Here is an 18,341-nt window from a genome sequence, read left to right as displayed (position 1 = left end):
TAATACGAATATCTATATACACATATAATGGAAATATGTAATTATAAATGTGTTACCAATTAATTTGTTAATAAATTTCTATTTTTTATTATTCATTTTAGGATTCTGATGATGAAATTTCACATTTAGAATGGGAAACAGTACGTGTTCGCTTTGTAAAAGCAGCATCATTACCAAGACTTGTTGAAGCTTTAGCGACTAATGATGGTGAATTAGAGAGTACATTTATAATGGTATTCTTAACAACATATCGAACATTCTCAAATGCAAAAGAAATATTAGATTTACTTTATAAACGTTATGACACTCTAACCGAATTAATTTTACGAATTAAAGAAAAACATTCAAATAATATTTCTTCTTCATCAGCATCATCAATAGCTTCTTCATCATCAATAAATTCACATAATAATTCTTTTCATCTTCATTATCAAAATGGTGACATTTCATCAGATACTCGGATATGGGATGATATTACCAAACCCGATATTCCAAATGAAACAAATTATGATTCTGAAGATTTATTAACAAAACATGAACAACATAAAAAAACTCTAGTCTCAGCTCTTCATGTCTGGCTTGATGGTTTTCCAGAAGATTGGAATGAAGAGAATTTACGTCATTTATTGGCATTTAGTTCAAAACGATTACCAAATTCTGATTTGCATATGAAGGTTTTACATCGTTATGAAAGATGTATAAGATTGCAGGCTCAGCAAAATCATCATCACCATTATCATCATACTGGTAGTTTAAGCGGTAATCATCATGCATTACCATGGATGGAACAAACTTATTCAGATTTATCAGAACAATTTTCTGGGTTATGTTTGGCGCCTGCATTTCGTGGAACACCAGGTCATTTATTACAGGCTTATCGTTTTCCACATATACCAGTAAAACATTTTGCTGAACAATTAACGAGAATGGATACTGAATTATTTAAAAAAGTCATACCACATCAATGTTTAGGAGCAACATGGACAAAACGAGATCAACATGAAGCCGATACTGTTGTTGCAACTGTTAATCAATTTAATGCTGTATCATCTAGAGTTATTTCAAGTATATTAATTGAACCTAAACTGAAATCTCAGGTATCTACTTGATCAACTTGTTATTTCCTGTGACATTGTTTATTAATGGTGATATACATGTAATATTTTTTAGGAAAGGGCTTTGAATATCGCAACATGGATTGAAATAGCTCAAGAATTAAGATTGCAAAAAAATTTTTCTTCTTTAAAGGCTATTGTGACGAGTTTAGAATCCCAGCCCATTTTTAGATTAACTAAGACATGGAATGCATTGCCAAAGGACAAAGTATTAAATACTTTAGCTTAAAATTTTCATTCTAATAGCCGTGATATTTACTTTTAGTGTGAACTCTTTAGAGAATTATCAAGGATATTTGCTAAAGATATGTCAGAAATTCTACAACGTGAAGGCACTGCTAAGATAGCCGATACGGTTGGAGAGAATGATAAGCATATGGTTAAAGTCCTTAAAGGACAGGTATATAATTTTTTTTAAGCTTTGTTTAATACCATAAATATTTACTCTAATATATGGGATGAATCGCACTCATATAGTAACACTAATATGATTTAATTAAAAAAAAATATGAATTTTGATTCATACATAAAGTAGTTTTAAATGTTTTGCTTATTTTTCTTTTTAGGATCAAAATATATCACATGGCACAATACCTTTTTTGGGTGCATTTCTAAGTGAACTAACGTATATAGATGCTTATTATCCCAGTTATATTGAAGAAAATTTAATCAATTTTAGTAAAAGACGTAAAGAATTTGAAGTTTTAGCACAAATAAAATTGTTGCAAGGTGCTGCCAATGTATATAATTTTCCAGAAGATCATCATTTTGATAGATGGTTTGCATCGATGCTAGTCTTAGATGACCGTGAAGCTCATGCACTGTCATGTCAAATAGAACCACCATCAGAGCCACGGAAACTAAATAGTAATAACAACAACAATAATATCAATAATAATAATAATTCATCACCATCATCTGTATCAACGGTTTCAAATATAATTGGCCATCGAAAAACAGATTCTGTTGCATCGAATTCAAGTAGTGGCGCTGGTTCACATACATTCTATTATGAACTTAATAATGGAAGTAATAGTATATCTTTTACAGAAAGCAATTATTCAAGAAATAATAGTTTAGGTCGTGATACAATACCACCAAATTCAGTTTCAATGATGTCAGCATCAAGTAGTGCTTCAAATATTTCCATTGATTCATCGAATTCCGGTGGTCATCAAAAATCATCCTGTACAAATAATTCAAAAAGTAAAATATCAAATGGTAAACTATCATCTACAGGAATTGTTACAAATGATGGAACACCAATAATCAATGCACAATTAGTACAGAGTCCTGGACAAAAAAATTCTACACCAGATTTTTATATAATTCGTGTTACATTAGAAGTAGATAATAGCGAGGAAATGGATGGTGTTGTTTTATATAAAAGTATTATGTTAGGGAATAATGAACATACACCACAAGTAATAAAAAATGCTATGATGAAATTAGATATTGAAGGTGATCCAGACCAATTTACATTAGCTCAGGTGCTACCCGACAAAGAATTAGTGATGCCACCAAATGCAAATGTTTATTATGCTGTAAATACACAATACAATTTAAATTTCATTTTAAGACGAAAGAAAAAATAAAAAAAATTTATAAATATACTTACATAGGAAAACGTTTATGACTACAAAATATGTTTTTATGAAAATTTAATTCTTGCAGTATATCAAATATATATTTATATTTATTTTTAATATTGAATAGTTTAGAAAATAGTATCTGTACGGCATAAACAAATTTTGTGCCAAAAGCCTCAATTATAAATATTCAATATTAAAAGAAACATATTGTGTTAATCTAAAAAAATTTATAAAATTTGTCAAAAACGTATTAAAAAATTCAAAATAAAAATTGCATTACACCATAATACGAAATATTACATGATTTGAAAACGTATACTATATTGTATAAAATACACTTCTATATTGAACCAATTATGAATAAAATAGAAAGAATCAATTCTTGTCTAAAATTTCCTTCAGCTTCATATTTTTGTTAATGCTTAAAATTAATTTTTAGAAAACATTCTAATTTAAATTATTTTTTAATTTAAAGATAATATTTTTTTTAAATAGCATAATTATAAAATAAATTATAAAATTTACTTTAATTAATTATTACCAACTGTAATTCTATTAAGTGTAGAATGTTAAAAACATGTTATTTTAAAAATTATGATACTAAAAGCTTATACTTAATGTAACTTTAATTTCTTAATTATATTATTAAAAAATATTGTAAAAATCTAACGCTATGTAACTGATAAAATAACTTTATCATCATAGTTAAATATTATTGTATACATAACTTCAATATTTACAGATAACAAACTATAGCTATACTTAATTTAATATTCTGAATTCAACTTTTTTTACATAGTGATAATTTATTATTGAATCATATATGATGCATAAAATTAGGCAATTTAAATTTTGTTTGTATACCAAAAAAATATAAAAATTGGCTAAGGAACTTAGTTTCATGCAAAGTAAAAGTTTGTTCAATATTGTTTGTAAACTATTCTTAGAAAAAAAAAAAGATTTTAGTATAGTACCGACACAATCTCTCTTTTTAAAAAATTAAAAGTATGTTCAGTAGTTTGCATAGAACAAATCCATAATAGCAGATCTAATTGCAACTTAATTTAATAGATCAAATTGAAGTTGGTCTGTATTTATATATTCAAAATTATGAACACATAAAATAAAGAAGATGTTTTGCCAGTGCAAACTTAAATTTATTTCATATTATTAAAATGCCTATAACGAAATTTCGCCTAAATTGTAAATTTAATAATATTCTCAGTTTTCAATAATTTATTTAAAATTTCATTAGAACACCGATTACAAAGGTTACAACAAAAATTGAAAAGATTGATATTTTCAAATTAAATTTTGATTATGCGTATTTGTAACTTAATGTAGTACTCTAATTTAGTTTCAGATAAAAATGTAATTAATTTACATTTAATTTAAATATTAAAGACTTAAGTTTTCAAAAAGTTCACTGCGCAATTTTCAAAACTATTACATAATATATTATTTCGTTATTTGATTACTTACAATATACTTATGCGGCATAGAAAACTGTATAATAATTATGCGTTAATATAATTTTTTTACTGACCAAAAATATTAAACTCCAATTCGCACATTGCGAATTTATGTTATATTTGTAACTATATACAATTATTATCATATTATATAGTAATAATAGTACACGTTTAACATATTTTTTATATAATAAAATACATAATAACTTTAAAAATAGCATATTTTGTAAATAATGTTAAATATTTGATGTATTAATAATAAATTTTTTATATTAATTTTAAAATTATAAAAAAACAAACTTAAATTGAAAAATTTTGTATAGATCTTACAAAATTTTGTAAACATTTAAATATAATAATTTTATAATATGTAACATGTATGTTTTTATAATATATATGTATAAAAATGTGTAACATAATGTATGTATATCTATATGAGCATAACATTAATATTTAGAAATCAATTATGTAGGTACTACCCACCATAGTAATATTTCTAAAAATGTTCTATAATAATTGAATATCACAACGTTATAAAGTGTGCAAATATTATAAAATGGTAAATATTCAAAAAATAAATTATATACACAAAAAAAAAATAATTTTATTATAAAAACAATTAATTAAAAAAATAAATTTACTTATTTTGTACAAAAATTAATTTAAGTAGTTGTTTTCTTTTTATTTATAAATTTTTGAAAACTCAATTTTTTTAAAGAACAAAAATCCGTACAAAAAATGAGGTAAAATCAAAGTAAAGCAATCAAGTACATTGAATAAAACGTACGATAGACAGAATGTAGCGTGCAATAGAGAGAATGTTGCGTGCGATTGATACAATGAAGTGTGTGTATTCGTAGGGTTATAAGCGATCATCACAATGTCAAGTTTATTAATAAATTAGTGGTTGGGTTTCTTATTATAATTCTAAGTTATGTTGTATATAACCAATTCCATGTTCCATGAACCATATTCCTTTAACACAGTTTTCTTGTTCCTTCAGCTATCACAAGCCGTTTTTGTTACTGTATAGTAAAATTCAATCAGTTTTAGTTTTTAATTCAGCGATTAAAAACTAAAGAAGTTGTGCTACATTACAGTTGTATTAAAAAGTTAACGCTACTTTATCGCAGTTATTTATTTATTTTAGTTTTGACAATATTTGGCTTGTATGTTTTGTTGTTTTGTCGTTTTGATTTTGACACATTTTGGAAACAAACGTGTTTTGATCGGCTGAACTACGTTTTTTAATTGTATCATAGTATAGTTCTAAGTAGGAGTATTTTTAAAAATGCACTTAGCGTTTTTATTTCTAACTTAGATTTTAAGTAGCTTTTGTAACAGAAAAAAACGACTTCAAAATTGGCATTTGTAAAAACGAAGTTTTTGTAATTATAGAAGTACTATCGCAGTCACTATGTTTTAGTACATAACTCTTAATTTTAAATCAGTGGTATTAAAACTGCGAATGTGATCTAAAATTTTTGAAATTTCAGGTTGTAGTTGTTAATTGTTATTTAAAAGAAATGCTGCCAAAACACTGCTGCGCTTTCAAAAACACATTTTTGACAATTCATGTCGGATATACATGAATTAAGTTTTGCCTTCCAATTCACAAACGCTTTCATTTTTGGTAATACATAAATTATAAATATGTACATATTTTTAATGAAAATTATTATCTTGAAATTTATTCTTCTCATCTTAGCAACAAACTGTAAAACTATTTTTTAATCCTTGTTGAACAACATTTATTTATTTTTTGAAAAAGGACATTTTGAAAATCAGTCGCATCTGGTTAGCAAGACATTTTGGGTTTTCAGTGTCTTTATGAATTTTTTATGGCACCGTCATAAAAAGTGGCGTATAATATTTTGGGCTAATATTTCTTAAAAATTTTTTAGAAAATTTTTTAAAAAAGAATACGCACTACTGAATGATATTTTATAACAATACTTGATGCGAAAATGAATTCAACGTATTCGCTCGCCCATGTTTCGGGAAACAAATAAATCACAATTCAATCCATGCTTAAAATGACGTTCCGAATCTCATTCGTTTTTAAAAAAACTCAATGTCATTTTCGCTATTGAGAAACCCAGCGAACAAGTTAAATAATTTTCAATAAATTGTAATCTTACATGTTAAAACTATTATTTTATACTTGCTAAACGAAATAATAATAAAGTAAATTAACCCAACAATCGGTCAAAATCATTTAATTCAATGTCTATAATTTACTTGTCATTTAAGAAATTCCAACAGGAGCAATTTGTCTTAATTTGAAAAGTGAGTTAAGTTTTAAACGTACCCTAAGAAAAAATCCGTTATTTTGGCGCTTTTTCATTTTTATTTCAATATTGAATTGTTGTAATTGTATAGTTCAATTTTAGTGTTTAAGAAAGAGGTTTAATTGAATTTTCTTCAAGTTTTCAAGATATTGCGGTTTAGAATATGGTAGAAATGTCGTATTAGTTTAATCAATTAAATTAAATAATTTGTATTTGCAGAGGGAAGTTATTTCTATTAATATCGGACAGGGTGGTAATCAAATTGGTTCATCATGCTGGGAACTGTATTTGTTAGAACATAATATATCAGCAGATGGAAGTCAAAATGAATCTTTTCAAAATGACGAGAGTCATCATACATTTTTCTATCATACAGGAGCCAATAGATATGTACCTAGGGCTGTGTTTATTGATTTGGAACCATCTGTAATAGATGAAATAAGAGTTGGTAAATATCGTTCTTTATATCATCCTGAACAGCTTATATCTGGCAAAGAAGATGCTGCAAATAATTACGCTCGTGGACATTACACAATTGGCAAAGAAATTATAGATGATGTAATGAATAAATTACTAAAATTGTCGGAACAATGCGAAACTCTTCAAGGTTTTTTAATATCACATTCCTTGGGTGGAGGAACGGGATCTGGTTTCACAAGTCTTTTAATGGAGAAACTTCATACTGAATACAATAAGAAATGTAAACTTGAATTCGCTGTTTATCCATCACCAAAAGTATCAACAGCTGTAGTTGAACCATACAATTCTGTTTTAACAACACATTCTACTATGGAGTATTGTGATTGTTGCTTTATATTTGATAATGAAGCGATTTACGAAATTTGTCAAAAAAGCCTTTGTGTTGGATTGCCACGCTACACAAATTTAAATCGCTTAATAGCACAAGTAGTATCTTCAACGACTGCTTCATTGAGATTTCAAGGGTCAATGAATGTTGATCTCAATGAATTTCAGACAAATTTAGTTCCTTATCCAAGGATTCATTTTCCATTAGTAGCTTATGCCCCGCTTATATCGGCTGATAAAGCAATTCATGAAATGTCCTCAATTACAGCTCTCACAAATAGCTGTTTCGATACAGGTAATATAATGGTTAAATGTGATCCAAAACATGGCAAATATATGGCGAGTTGTTTATTATATCGTGGAGATATTGTCCCAAAAGATGTAAATACAGCAATAAATACAATTAAAGCTAATCGTAACATCACTTATGTAGACTGGTGTCCAACAGGATTTAAGATTGGAATAAATAATCAACCACCTACCGCTGTACCAGAAGGAGATTTGGCTAAAACCTCGAAAGCAGTTTGTGTACTTTCTAATACTACAGCCATAGCAGAAGCTTTTGCACGACTTAATTTAAAATTTGATTTGATGTTCAAGAAGAGGGCTTTTATACATTGGTTTGTTGGAGAAGGTATGGAAGAAGGTGAATTTAGTGAAGCCAGAGAAAATTTGGCAGCCTTAGAAAGGGATTTTGAAGAAGTATCTGGCGATACTGCTGAATTTGAAGAAGATTGCAATGAAACCGAGTATTAAGTTGAATGCGAAGTAAAATACAAAAAAAAATCTTTTACTTAATAAGAAGACGTAAACCTTATGCATATTACATATAAAAATAAAGCTACTTTATGCATATAAATTGTACAAAAAAAAGTTTTTTTAAGAATTTTTTTATTTATTTGTATATTTATAATATTTAAATTCAAAATTAAAAGTTATAGGTCACAAGATTGTAATTGAGTATTCAAACGAAAACGATACAAATATGTTTTTTATCAAAAAACTACATATTGTGCCCTTCTTATTGTTATTCATTCTATTAAATTGTGTTAAAATTTTTCTCTTTTTTTTTGTATAAGATTATGCATAAAAATCATGAAATAAAACATTAAATAATACACAAATTCGGTTAGTTTTTTTTTAAGTCTTTATTGTATAATATTAAACTCCTTTTTTTAAATTTAGTTGTTTCAATTCTACGACACAATATGTACACATTTATGTACCTTGTATGTGGTTTTTTATTTTTCTATTTTGTAATCACCCATTTTTTTCTAATCAGTTTTTTTTTCGATTTAGTATTAAAAAAACAATTTCTGCTTTAAAAAAATTTGGTTAAAAAAGTTTCCTTTTTGTATATTATAATAATTTTTTAAAATTAATATGTCTACATAAAAATTTGCGTGTATGTATAAACAATTGATTTGCTTTTCATTTACAATGAAATAAATTTGATTGATTAATTAATTATGTATAATAAAAATGAAATTTTCTTAGTACATCAACAATTAAAAATCAAAAAAAAAAAAAATTCTTATCCTTTAAAATTTTCAACTTTTTTGTTCTCTCTTTTCCTTGTATAAAAGATTCTTACGTGTAAAAAAATTGTATGAATTAATATGGAACATTTGAAAATAAATAAGAAACACTCTCCCCATTATGTGTTCTTCGGACAGCCTCTGCGAACATCATTGATACATCAATACACTAAAAAAAAAAAAAAGAGACAATAATCAGTTATGTTTACTTTACAATTTTATTAAATATAGTTTTTCGTACTTGTATTTTAGGACAATCTCTCATATGACCATCTTGAGGAATAGTATTAGTTACAACCACGGCTTCAAAACAAGCATTATTTATTCTTGAAATGGCAGGTCCAGAAAATATTCCATGAGTAAGTATAGCATATACCTAAAAAAAATTTGAATTAAAAATTTTAAAATTATTCTTCTAATTTTAGCTTTGAACATTTAAGGTGGGGAGGCAGAATATTCTTTAATATTCTTTTAAATTTGTTTACATACTTTCGTAGCACCTGCTTCTACAAGTTTATCAGCTGCATGAACAATTGTACCACAAGTATCAGCCATATCATCAACTAAAATTGCAATTCTATCTTTAACATCACCAACTAATACCATTGATGCAACTTCATTTGCTTTTTTTCTTTCTTTATGTATCAAAGCAAATTCAACATTTAAACGATCCGCTATCGAAGTAACACGTTTTGCTCCACCAGCATCTGGTGATACAATTATAGAATTTCTCCATTCTGGTATATTTTCTTTAATCCATTTTAATACAGCTGGTTCTGCATATAAATTATCTACTGGTATATCAAAAAATCCCTAAAAATAAAAAAAATTTTATATAATTTTGAAAAATATTTAAAAATAATGCATATCAATTAGAATTCATACTTGAATTTGCGAGGCATGAAGATCCATTGTGATAATATGATCTGCTCCAGCAACTGAAAGCATATTTGCAACTAATTTTGCTGAAATTGGAGCACGACTCTGTAAAATTTGTAAATAATAAATGTAAGATTCATGAAAATTAAATGAACACTTGCTTTTTTTTATATAAATGTATGTATATAATGTAATTTTTTTTTAATTATGTATGTATATTACCAGATATTATTATTATTTTTGATAAAACTGTTAATAAGTTTTACTTAAATATATTAAAATTATATATGTATGTAGTATGATAATTTGGAAAATTGCAATAAAGACAATAATAATAATATGAAAGTTAAAATTATGTTCCAATATTTTTTATAAATATTTTTAAAATCCCAGTTTAATTTCTTATTTTTTTTTTTTTTACAAAATGGACTTATGTAAATCAAAAACATAACAAAATTAATTTTGTTCAATTTTAATATAAGTATAATCGAATTTGTCTCAATATTTATGATATTTTAAATGTTAATTTTTTTGTTAATAATAATGAGTGGAATCTCGAAAAATAAACCTCAAATGTAAAGGATTATATTGGAAAACAATAACCTTTTCTATCTAATTTGGTCTAAAATTTTAGATTGTTTTTGTTAAATTGGTATTTTATAAATTAATGTGGAAATTTTAAAATTTCATACTAAATATTTATAATTTGAATTACGAGAATTTTACATGTGTAATATAAGCAATTCAATATTCTATGTTTCAGTTTAAGAATTTCTACTTTTCGACTTATACAAAATAATTACATAAATTTTGTTTTATTCACGTTAATAATAAAATTCAAATTGTAAAATATACTGAACCATAACATTGAACATTTTGATATTATTTAAATATAAAATTTGTTTGAATTATTGAAGATTAAAAACAAGCTTAAGCAGTATGGGATAGAAAAGTATAACTGAAGTAAAGCAGTTACATTACATTTTAATAATGGTTATTTTTAATTGAAAATTTCTACAAATTTTAATTTTTATTTATGAACATTTTATTTTTAATTCAAATAAAAAATAATTACATTTGACGATGATAACTACATAATTACATAATATTTTTAAATGACATGCGGTTCCAGAAAAATTTATCGAAACTTAAGAGAATCTTCCAAAATATTTTAAATATTTTTTTAATATTGTTGATTCTATTAAAACGCTACTATTCTAATTTTTATTTATAATTTACATTTTGAGAAGTTTTTCGAGATTATGGAATAAAGCGAATTTATACGCGAATTATATATAAAAAATTTAAAATAATAATTTTAATTAAATATAATTTAATTTTTTTTTTTTTTGGTATTAATTTAAGGATAATCAAATAACTACAGTCATGCAAAGTAGAAAAAAAATATTAAAAAACAATATGCAAATTAATGAAAAAAATTTTGTTTTAGCACACTTTTCAATTCTTTTTTCCATTCCTTCGTCAAAATTTGAGTTAAAAAAACAAATGTTTTTCATAATTTTGTTTTGTAATTTTTGTACATTTATTTTTTTTAGAGAAATTTATAATTTTAATTTAAAATTTTATTAGTAAAAATATTTATTTCAAAATACATTAACAATTTTTTACAGGTTCATAGTAATTTGTTTTAAATGTATTTTAGCTAGGTATTTGGTATTATTGAAAAATACTTTGGTTTTCCTAATAGAATTTCAAGTTTCGAAATTGATTTTATTCTGTATAGCACAAAATTTTTGAATAGAAAGCGGAACGACTAACAGAATATGGGTATATGTGCATTCTTGGTTATTGAATATTTTTTGATATATAGGATGAAATAAAATTGAATATTTTCGATATAAATTTAAATTAATAAAATTTCTGTTATATTAATTTAATAATAAATATAAATTGATAAAACATAAATAAATTGATATAAGAAATTCGAAATTTCTTTTGTAATGGATTCTTATCATGATTGTTAATAAGATATTCTTAAATTTATTTAATTTATTAAATATAAAACGAAATTTATTATTATCTACAGAATATTTTATAAGAATTTAAAATAAACCAGTATATTTTTTAATTAATTTTCATATTTTTTAATGCATTTAAAGTTCTATATTTGATACTTAATAACGAAATCGTTAAAAAAATATACAAAGAATTTAATTTTAATATGTACTGTAAAAAATAATTATATATTTGAAAACTAATAAAAGAACTATTAAAATAATAAATTAAAACACAATTAATATATTTACAATTTCCCTAACTTTTATATATAAATGTACTAAATTTTTTGATCAACTAAGTTTTATGGCAAAATTATGGCTTTAAAAAAAGGGGTATGCGAAAATTCAAAAACAACGGGTAGGAAAATAAAGAAAACAAAAAGTTTCACAAAGAAATTACTCACAGTATACTGTTTTGATGAAAATTCCTATAAAAATAAATATAATAGAGAAATTAGAAATAAGAGTTTTTCAATAAAAGAAATTATAATTGGCTGATAAAAAAACAAAAGATTCCCTTTAAAAAATTTATTATATTTTTTATTGTGCAATGTGAACTTATGTGCAGAAATAAAAACAAAAAATTATAAAATCTAACAACAGAATGCTTAAGTCGAATAATTTTGATTTGATCTAACGAGAACATTTAACAATAATTTGAAGATCAATTAATTTTAAGTTCCTTGAAGTCTAAAAATATTTTAGGTTTTTATTTAAGAAATTTTTGGTTGGCAATTGAAACGACCAATTTTTTTTTAACATTTAAATCTTGTATAATAAGTATAAGGAAGTAATAAAGAAATCAATTTTATTATTTAAATAAAGGTGTTATCCATAATGTCAAATGATAGTCCATAACAATTGCATCAAACGGTCACCAACCGGCAAATGATAATTTATGCAAAAAAAATTTTTTGCAATCAAAAAATCTTGCTTACAATCAGATTTATTATTTTTAATAACATGAATTTGACATTTTAAATGTTATTTATTATCCTCTACAAAAATCTTCCATTTTACACAGAAAGAGTTAAAATTTTTCTAATTACAAATATTGCAAAAAATATTAACTATATGTCTGATTAATTATGTGACATTTTATTTTTTGATTTGTTATACTACAAATGTAAATACTACTGCTTTTATTAATTACAATATCGATTAAAATGCAAAAGCATTCAACGCGCATTTTGCATTATCGATAACACCTTAACATAAATAATACCATCATTCTGATTGAATACGTAATAGAAATTATTTTTTTTTTTACGCTATACCATTGAGATTTTATCAAAATTACTATATAGATTTGAAAACATAAAAAAAAAATGTGAATTAATTTTTATATAAAAAATAAAAATAATTCAATAATATTTTCTGTTTCAATAATTTAAAATTGTAAATTGCAGTCATATGTACATAAATATAATATTATTTAAGAAAAAAAAAAATCAATGCATGAAAGAAATTCTAAAAGGTTATCAAAACTTTATCAATATTTTTTCTATACAAAAAAATATTTTAGCTTGTGTACATTTTTTTAAATAATTGTTTTGTTCATTAAAATACTAAGAAAGTATGAAAATGTAATAACAACATGTAAAAAAATGAATAAAATAAAAGAAAAATATCAATTATTTTTTGCTTACGAATGATTTTTTTCTTTTTTTTTTTCCTTGCAAATATTGAATACAAAAATAACGAAGTAAATAATGTTTTTATTTATATAAAAAAAACAAAAAATTAATTATGATCGTATCGATTTCAATGTGTGACCGCAATTTTTACGTCATTCTCTTGTTATTTATTGTTACTTTTAAAAATATTTTTATTTTATTCTTAAAAACATAGAATAAATAAAAAATAAATATGATTTATGCCTACTCTCATTTCTGTTAATGGTAACTTTTAATAATAATATTAGAAACATTAAAATTAGAGTTTTATATTGCTCCTACACAATTTTTATTTTTATTAAAATGAAAACTTTTAATTTATTTTATAAAAACACCATTTTACGAGTAGCAATGGTCCTGTCATTATTGTCACAAAAGACAAATTGAAAAGAAAAATGAGTGAAAGATAAAAACTGCCTTTCACTGCACAATATTTGACAATTCATTTTTTAATGGTGATAGCAAAAATGAATGAAAGGATTCACAAAAATGTGAATGATTAAAACTTTGACGATCCCAGGTCCCAATATTTCATAATTATAAGTTAAAAAAATATTTATATTTATTTTTCTGTAAACATATAACCCTTATATTGAATAAATTCAAAGAAGAAGAAGAAGTAGAGCAAATAGAGCACAAATTTCTAACAAATAATACATATATATGTACATGATTGTAAATATATATATTTTCTAATTATGGTAGTTATTTACTAATGATTTAGAAAATAAATGTATAAAATGTTATTCATATTTAACAATAAACCAAGTTATTTATTACAAAAATTTATTTTGTTTTTTTTTTTTTTTTTTGGACACGAAAATAACAGACATATAAAATTAAATACAATTATAATGCAACTTAAGCTTTTAAAAAAAAACAAGAATTTTTACTTATTTTTTTTTGTATATTTTTCTATTCAAACTAAATTTATGTAAAAAAATATTTTCTGCATTTTTTGTTTCAAAATATTTCACAAAATGTTAGCATTTATAAAAAAAGATGTTTTCAATTTCATGTAGGTATGCACATAAAGGTTAATGAAATATTAAATCTTACAATCAGATTTCAAAATGTACAAGGAATCTTAATATAAAATTGGAATTATTGCATCTAACCAAAAATTTAATTGTAATTTATCTAGATATAAAATGTTTATTTATTTATTATTTCTTTTTTAGAACCCTTTAGTATTTTATCAGGCCTTAATATATAAAATGTTTGAATTATTTTATTTTAATATGAGATTTTCAAAAATTTAAAAAAAAATATATTAAATACTAAAAAAATAAATTATTTTATATATCTATTGTAAAAAGAATGATGACAATCATCCTGCCATAATTTCACAGATCATAAAGAGTTAAGGAATTTAATTGTAAATTATTTACCCTCAATATTATTATACTTTTCGTAAATTTTGCGTTTATTGAAAAACATGATTGTTCTTATTTAAATTAATTTAATTATTAAATAAATAAAATACATATTTTGCAATTAAACATCAGAAGTTTAATAAATGCTAACATTTTTGTTGATAAATTATCAAAACTATTTAGGTTTACTCTAAAACCATTAACGTCTATTAAAATTTAAGATCATTTTCTCATAATATTAGACATTTTATATATTTTTTTTGTATATAAAAATTTAAATTTTAAACGGAAAACATATAAATAAATTCATGCAACTAATGACGGAAAACACAAAAAAATATTAAATAATACTCTCCCCTTATGATTCTAGATATTAACATTAAATTTTGTTTTTTTTTTTTCTAATTTTTAATATTTACTCAATTTTAAATTGAATCCTTTATAATTATAAATGAAATTTTTTTTAAAAACTAGTTTAAAATATTTTTTTTTTATTATTTTATAAGAAAACAATAATATTATCGATATACCCTGAATTTCCGATCAAAGTTTTGCAGTGACTTCTTAAGTTTCGATTCCTCCTCTGCACCAATCTGTCGAAATGTACATTTTTTAAGTTTTTAAAGTGTTACTACTAAAAACTTAATTTTAAATTTGAGAATTTTGCTTTTTACCAACTAGTTTTGTATATTTTAATAGTTGAAAACTACCACAAATCATTTTTGAAGGAACCAATAGGTATTACGAAAGAAATTTTTTTTTTTTTGAAGATCTATCGATTTTTGCTAATTTAATATTTTTTAAGTAAATTTTTCAACACTTTAATTATTTTGATTTAAAAAAAAAAAATGTTTTTGTTAAGTTTAAAAAAAAAAATGTTTAATTTTTTTTTTTTTAAACTTAAGACATAAAATTTTTGAATAGATTTTGAAAAAGAACGATTTAAAAAAAAATTTTTTATATCATTTTACCTTGTCTTTTTTATCTTGACGTGCATAAGGAAAACATGGAATAACTGCTGTTACTCTGGATGCTGATGCAATTTTACAAGCATTTATCATAATCAATAATTCCATTAAATTATCATTAATTTCACCAGATCCGGATTGTACTATGTAAACATCTTCGCCACGAACTGATTCACCTATTTCAACACTGATGAAAAAATTAAAAAAATTTTGTTTAATTAAATAACAAAAACTGTTCAAAAATCTTCGATTTCTTATAAGTCTCGGATTCGAATATTAAAAAAAATATAGCCTAATTAATCTAATAGAAAGAAAGTAGGTAGGTTTAAACACGAAACCTTGCCAAAATGTTCGTGTTCAAACCTACCTATTCATTCATATTCAAAAAACTGAATATTAATGAATAGGCAGGTCAAAAATCAAATATTAATCTTAATTGAAATTAAATATTTCTGGATCATAAAATGTTTCCCTAAAATTGTATTTTTTTTTTAATTATATACATACACAGTTTCTCCATGAATTATAAAATAAATAAACAAAAGATGATCTAGACACAATAATCAAAATGTAGTTTTCAATAAAATTTTGATAAGATCCTAAAAGGTCATTAAATATAAGATAGAATATTTTTCATTCATAGTAACAAAATATTGTTTAATTTGATTTGAAAGCAATAATTTTTTAGTAAACAACAAATCAAAAATAAATACATAAATGGAAAAAAAAAATATAAAAATCATTTCATCTGATTTGCTCATTTTCTAAGTAAGAAAAATAACTCTATTGATGCTCTTAATTTTGTATAAGATTATTTATAATGATAAACAAAACAAGTTGATTGAAACAATCACATGATAACGATTATGTTAAATATACCATCAATGTATTAAAATAAATATATATATATGTACATAATTCTTAACCAGTTCAATTTGACGAATGATTTGCATCAACTTAAATAAGTATAACCTGGGTACTTATATATTAGCTTTTATGTAATAAAGTTCCTACTTATGGTATGCTTATTAAGCGTTTAAATTGTAATAAAAATTACATACAGCAATTTAATAAGAAATAACCAAGTAAATAAAAATTTTAACCGCCAACTTTTAAGGTATCTTATTGCTTGTATCTTTGCACATCATAAAAATACATGAAAATAAAAGAGCAAATCAAAGAAAATCTATGCGGGGTAAAAAGATAACCTAAGTAAAATGATCAACAATGATTTTTAAACAAGTACAAGCCCCTAAATAATCGCAAATTACCATTCCATATTGAAAATAAGTTGATGTAAATTACAAGTATAGTACCTAATTAAAATCTTACGCATTAGGTATTGTAGGTACCTGTGCATATATAGAATTTATATAAAATTCGAACTTCAATTAGAATTAGTTACTGTATTTTGCTCTTTTGATTTTTAAATATATATGTAGGTATACATCTACATGTCCAAGTAACATGCTGAATGTACCCATATCAAAACAAATTTAGATTTGGCACAAAATATAAATTCAAATCCAAAAAAATTATTGAAAAACATATTAAACTTTTAAAATATCTTATAATGCTATATGGCTACAGGTATGTAAATGTATTTTCATATTATATTACATATATATTATAGTTATAAATTCACAGGTATCTATGTAGGTAAGCAACTACTTATTTAAATATTATTTTCCTTGCCTACACCTAAGACGCTACCTTTTTAAACCTACATAATGTAGGTAACTATCTACCCTACATATATTTTTACATTTTTGTTTATATAATTATAATTTTATTCTATTACAATATTAATTTACAATAAACTTGTTTATTAAATTTTTTTTCAACTCAATTTAAATTACAAATTTTGATCTTACAAAAGTTTTTTAACTTCAACAAACAAGCATGATGATTGTTGTTTGATCGATATAAAAACGTGTCTTAAGCTATCAATCGAGTTCTATACCTTAAATACATTGTAATACCAAGAATAAATTCGTATATATTGCAAGCATTAATTTCTTAACCTCTAAAAAAAATATTATAGATTCTTTGTTATCGTCATTATATTATGAAGAAAAAAAAAAAATAGAAAAAATGTTAATTAATTTTATTTCACAGAATTATATTGGCTTTGATAAAATCTATTAACACTGATATTGAAATTTAAAAGTTTTAATTAATTTAAATTAGTTTGTTGTTGCGTAAAAAAAAAATTGTTGTCTCTTAGTATTTAATTGCACTTACCATGTTTCCAAATTGCTAAATTTTTTAGTAACAACTTTGCCTAAATCAATACCCAAACGGTCAACGATCCTTTGAGCTAAATCAGGATGCGATGTACCTGAGAATACTTTAATATTAGGCATCCTTGATTGTAATAAATGACTTGGTTGTTGAGATTTCTCTATTTTTCTGGTTATCAAAGACTTAGCTCGAATCGGGTTGTTTGCAGATACTGGCATCACAACTAAATACAAAATTTTTAATCAAAATATCTCCAGAACTTGTCAATTTTAAAGTATTTTTTTCTAAAGCTTTTTTTTTCTCAAATATTTATAACATCACGTCTGACAACTGAAAAATAAAAGCTTTTAAATTAAAAACATAAA

General features: G+C 23.6%; 3 protein-coding genes across 7 annotated transcripts in view; 2 read left to right on the top strand and 1 right to left on the bottom strand.

Moving 5' to 3' along the window:
• Positions 1 to 3,125, top strand: part of LOC129614732 (ral guanine nucleotide dissociation stimulator) — a 69,137-nt gene extending 66,012 nt beyond the window's left edge. For all 4 annotated transcript variants that reach the window (XM_055529575.1, XM_055529574.1, XM_055529573.1 and 1 more), the window contains 4 exons: positions 102 to 1,097; positions 1,171 to 1,323; positions 1,381 to 1,515; positions 1,682 to 3,125. In XM_055529575.1, the coding sequence (XP_055385550.1) occupies positions 102 to 1,097; positions 1,171 to 1,323; positions 1,381 to 1,515; positions 1,682 to 2,710 (2,313 nt within the window). In that variant the 3' untranslated portion in view covers positions 2,711 to 3,125. The remainder of the gene's footprint in view (positions 1 to 101; positions 1,098 to 1,170; positions 1,324 to 1,380; positions 1,516 to 1,681) is intronic.
• Positions 3,126 to 6,546: 3,421 nt separating this feature from the next.
• Positions 6,547 to 8,563, top strand: LOC129614733 (tubulin alpha-8 chain-like). The gene is made up of 2 exons (XM_055529576.1): positions 6,547 to 6,636; positions 6,690 to 8,563. Exons 1-2 carry the CDS (start codon positions 6,634 to 6,636, stop codon positions 8,031 to 8,033), a joined length of 1,347 nt encoding a protein of 448 aa, XP_055385551.1. The 5' UTR covers positions 6,547 to 6,633; the 3' UTR covers positions 8,034 to 8,563.
• Positions 8,407 to 18,236, bottom strand: LOC129614734 (ribose-phosphate pyrophosphokinase 1). Of its 2 annotated transcripts, XM_055529577.1 has the most exons (7): positions 17,977 to 18,236; positions 15,736 to 15,919; positions 15,295 to 15,357; positions 9,701 to 9,799; positions 9,305 to 9,628; positions 9,057 to 9,191; positions 8,407 to 8,984 (listed from the first exon to the last, which is right to left on the bottom strand). In XM_055529577.1, the coding sequence occupies exons 1-7, from the start codon at positions 18,192 to 18,194 to the stop codon at positions 8,892 to 8,894; spliced, it is 1,116 nt and encodes a 371-aa protein (XP_055385552.1). In that variant the 5' UTR covers positions 18,195 to 18,236; the 3' UTR covers positions 8,407 to 8,891. The 2 variants fall into 2 exon arrangements, with proteins under 2 accessions (XP_055385552.1, XP_055385553.1); XM_055529578.1 differs by lacking the exon at positions 15,295 to 15,357 and having other exon boundaries at positions 17,977 to 18,235.
• Between the last annotated feature and the right edge of the window lie 105 nt (positions 18,237 to 18,341).

Source organism: Condylostylus longicornis, unplaced genomic scaffold, assembly GCF_029603195.1.
Source record: "Condylostylus longicornis isolate FDR11 unplaced genomic scaffold, ASM2960319v2 ptg000119l, whole genome shotgun sequence".
Taxonomy (NCBI): Eukaryota; Metazoa; Arthropoda; class Insecta; order Diptera; family Dolichopodidae; genus Condylostylus; species Condylostylus longicornis.
Note: the sequence above shows the minus strand (reverse complement) of the source record. Positions and strands in the feature narration are given on the sequence as shown.

What these genes read in the sequence shown, in the direction of transcription:
- LOC129614734 (XM_055529577.1), bottom strand. Translation starts at nt 18,194, where the DNA reads ATGCCAGTATCTGCAAACAACCCGATTCGAGCTAAGTCTTTGATAACC. An exon ending in GTCAAGATAAAAAAGACAAG is followed by an intron (nt 15,358 to 15,735) that starts GTAAAATGATAT and finishes ACATTTCGACAG; the next exon opens with ATTGGTGCAGAGGAGGAATC. An exon ending in ACTTTGATCGGAAATTCAGG is followed by an intron (nt 9,800 to 15,294) that starts GTATATCGATAA and finishes CAAATTTTACAG; the next exon opens with AGTCGTGCTCCAATTTCAGC.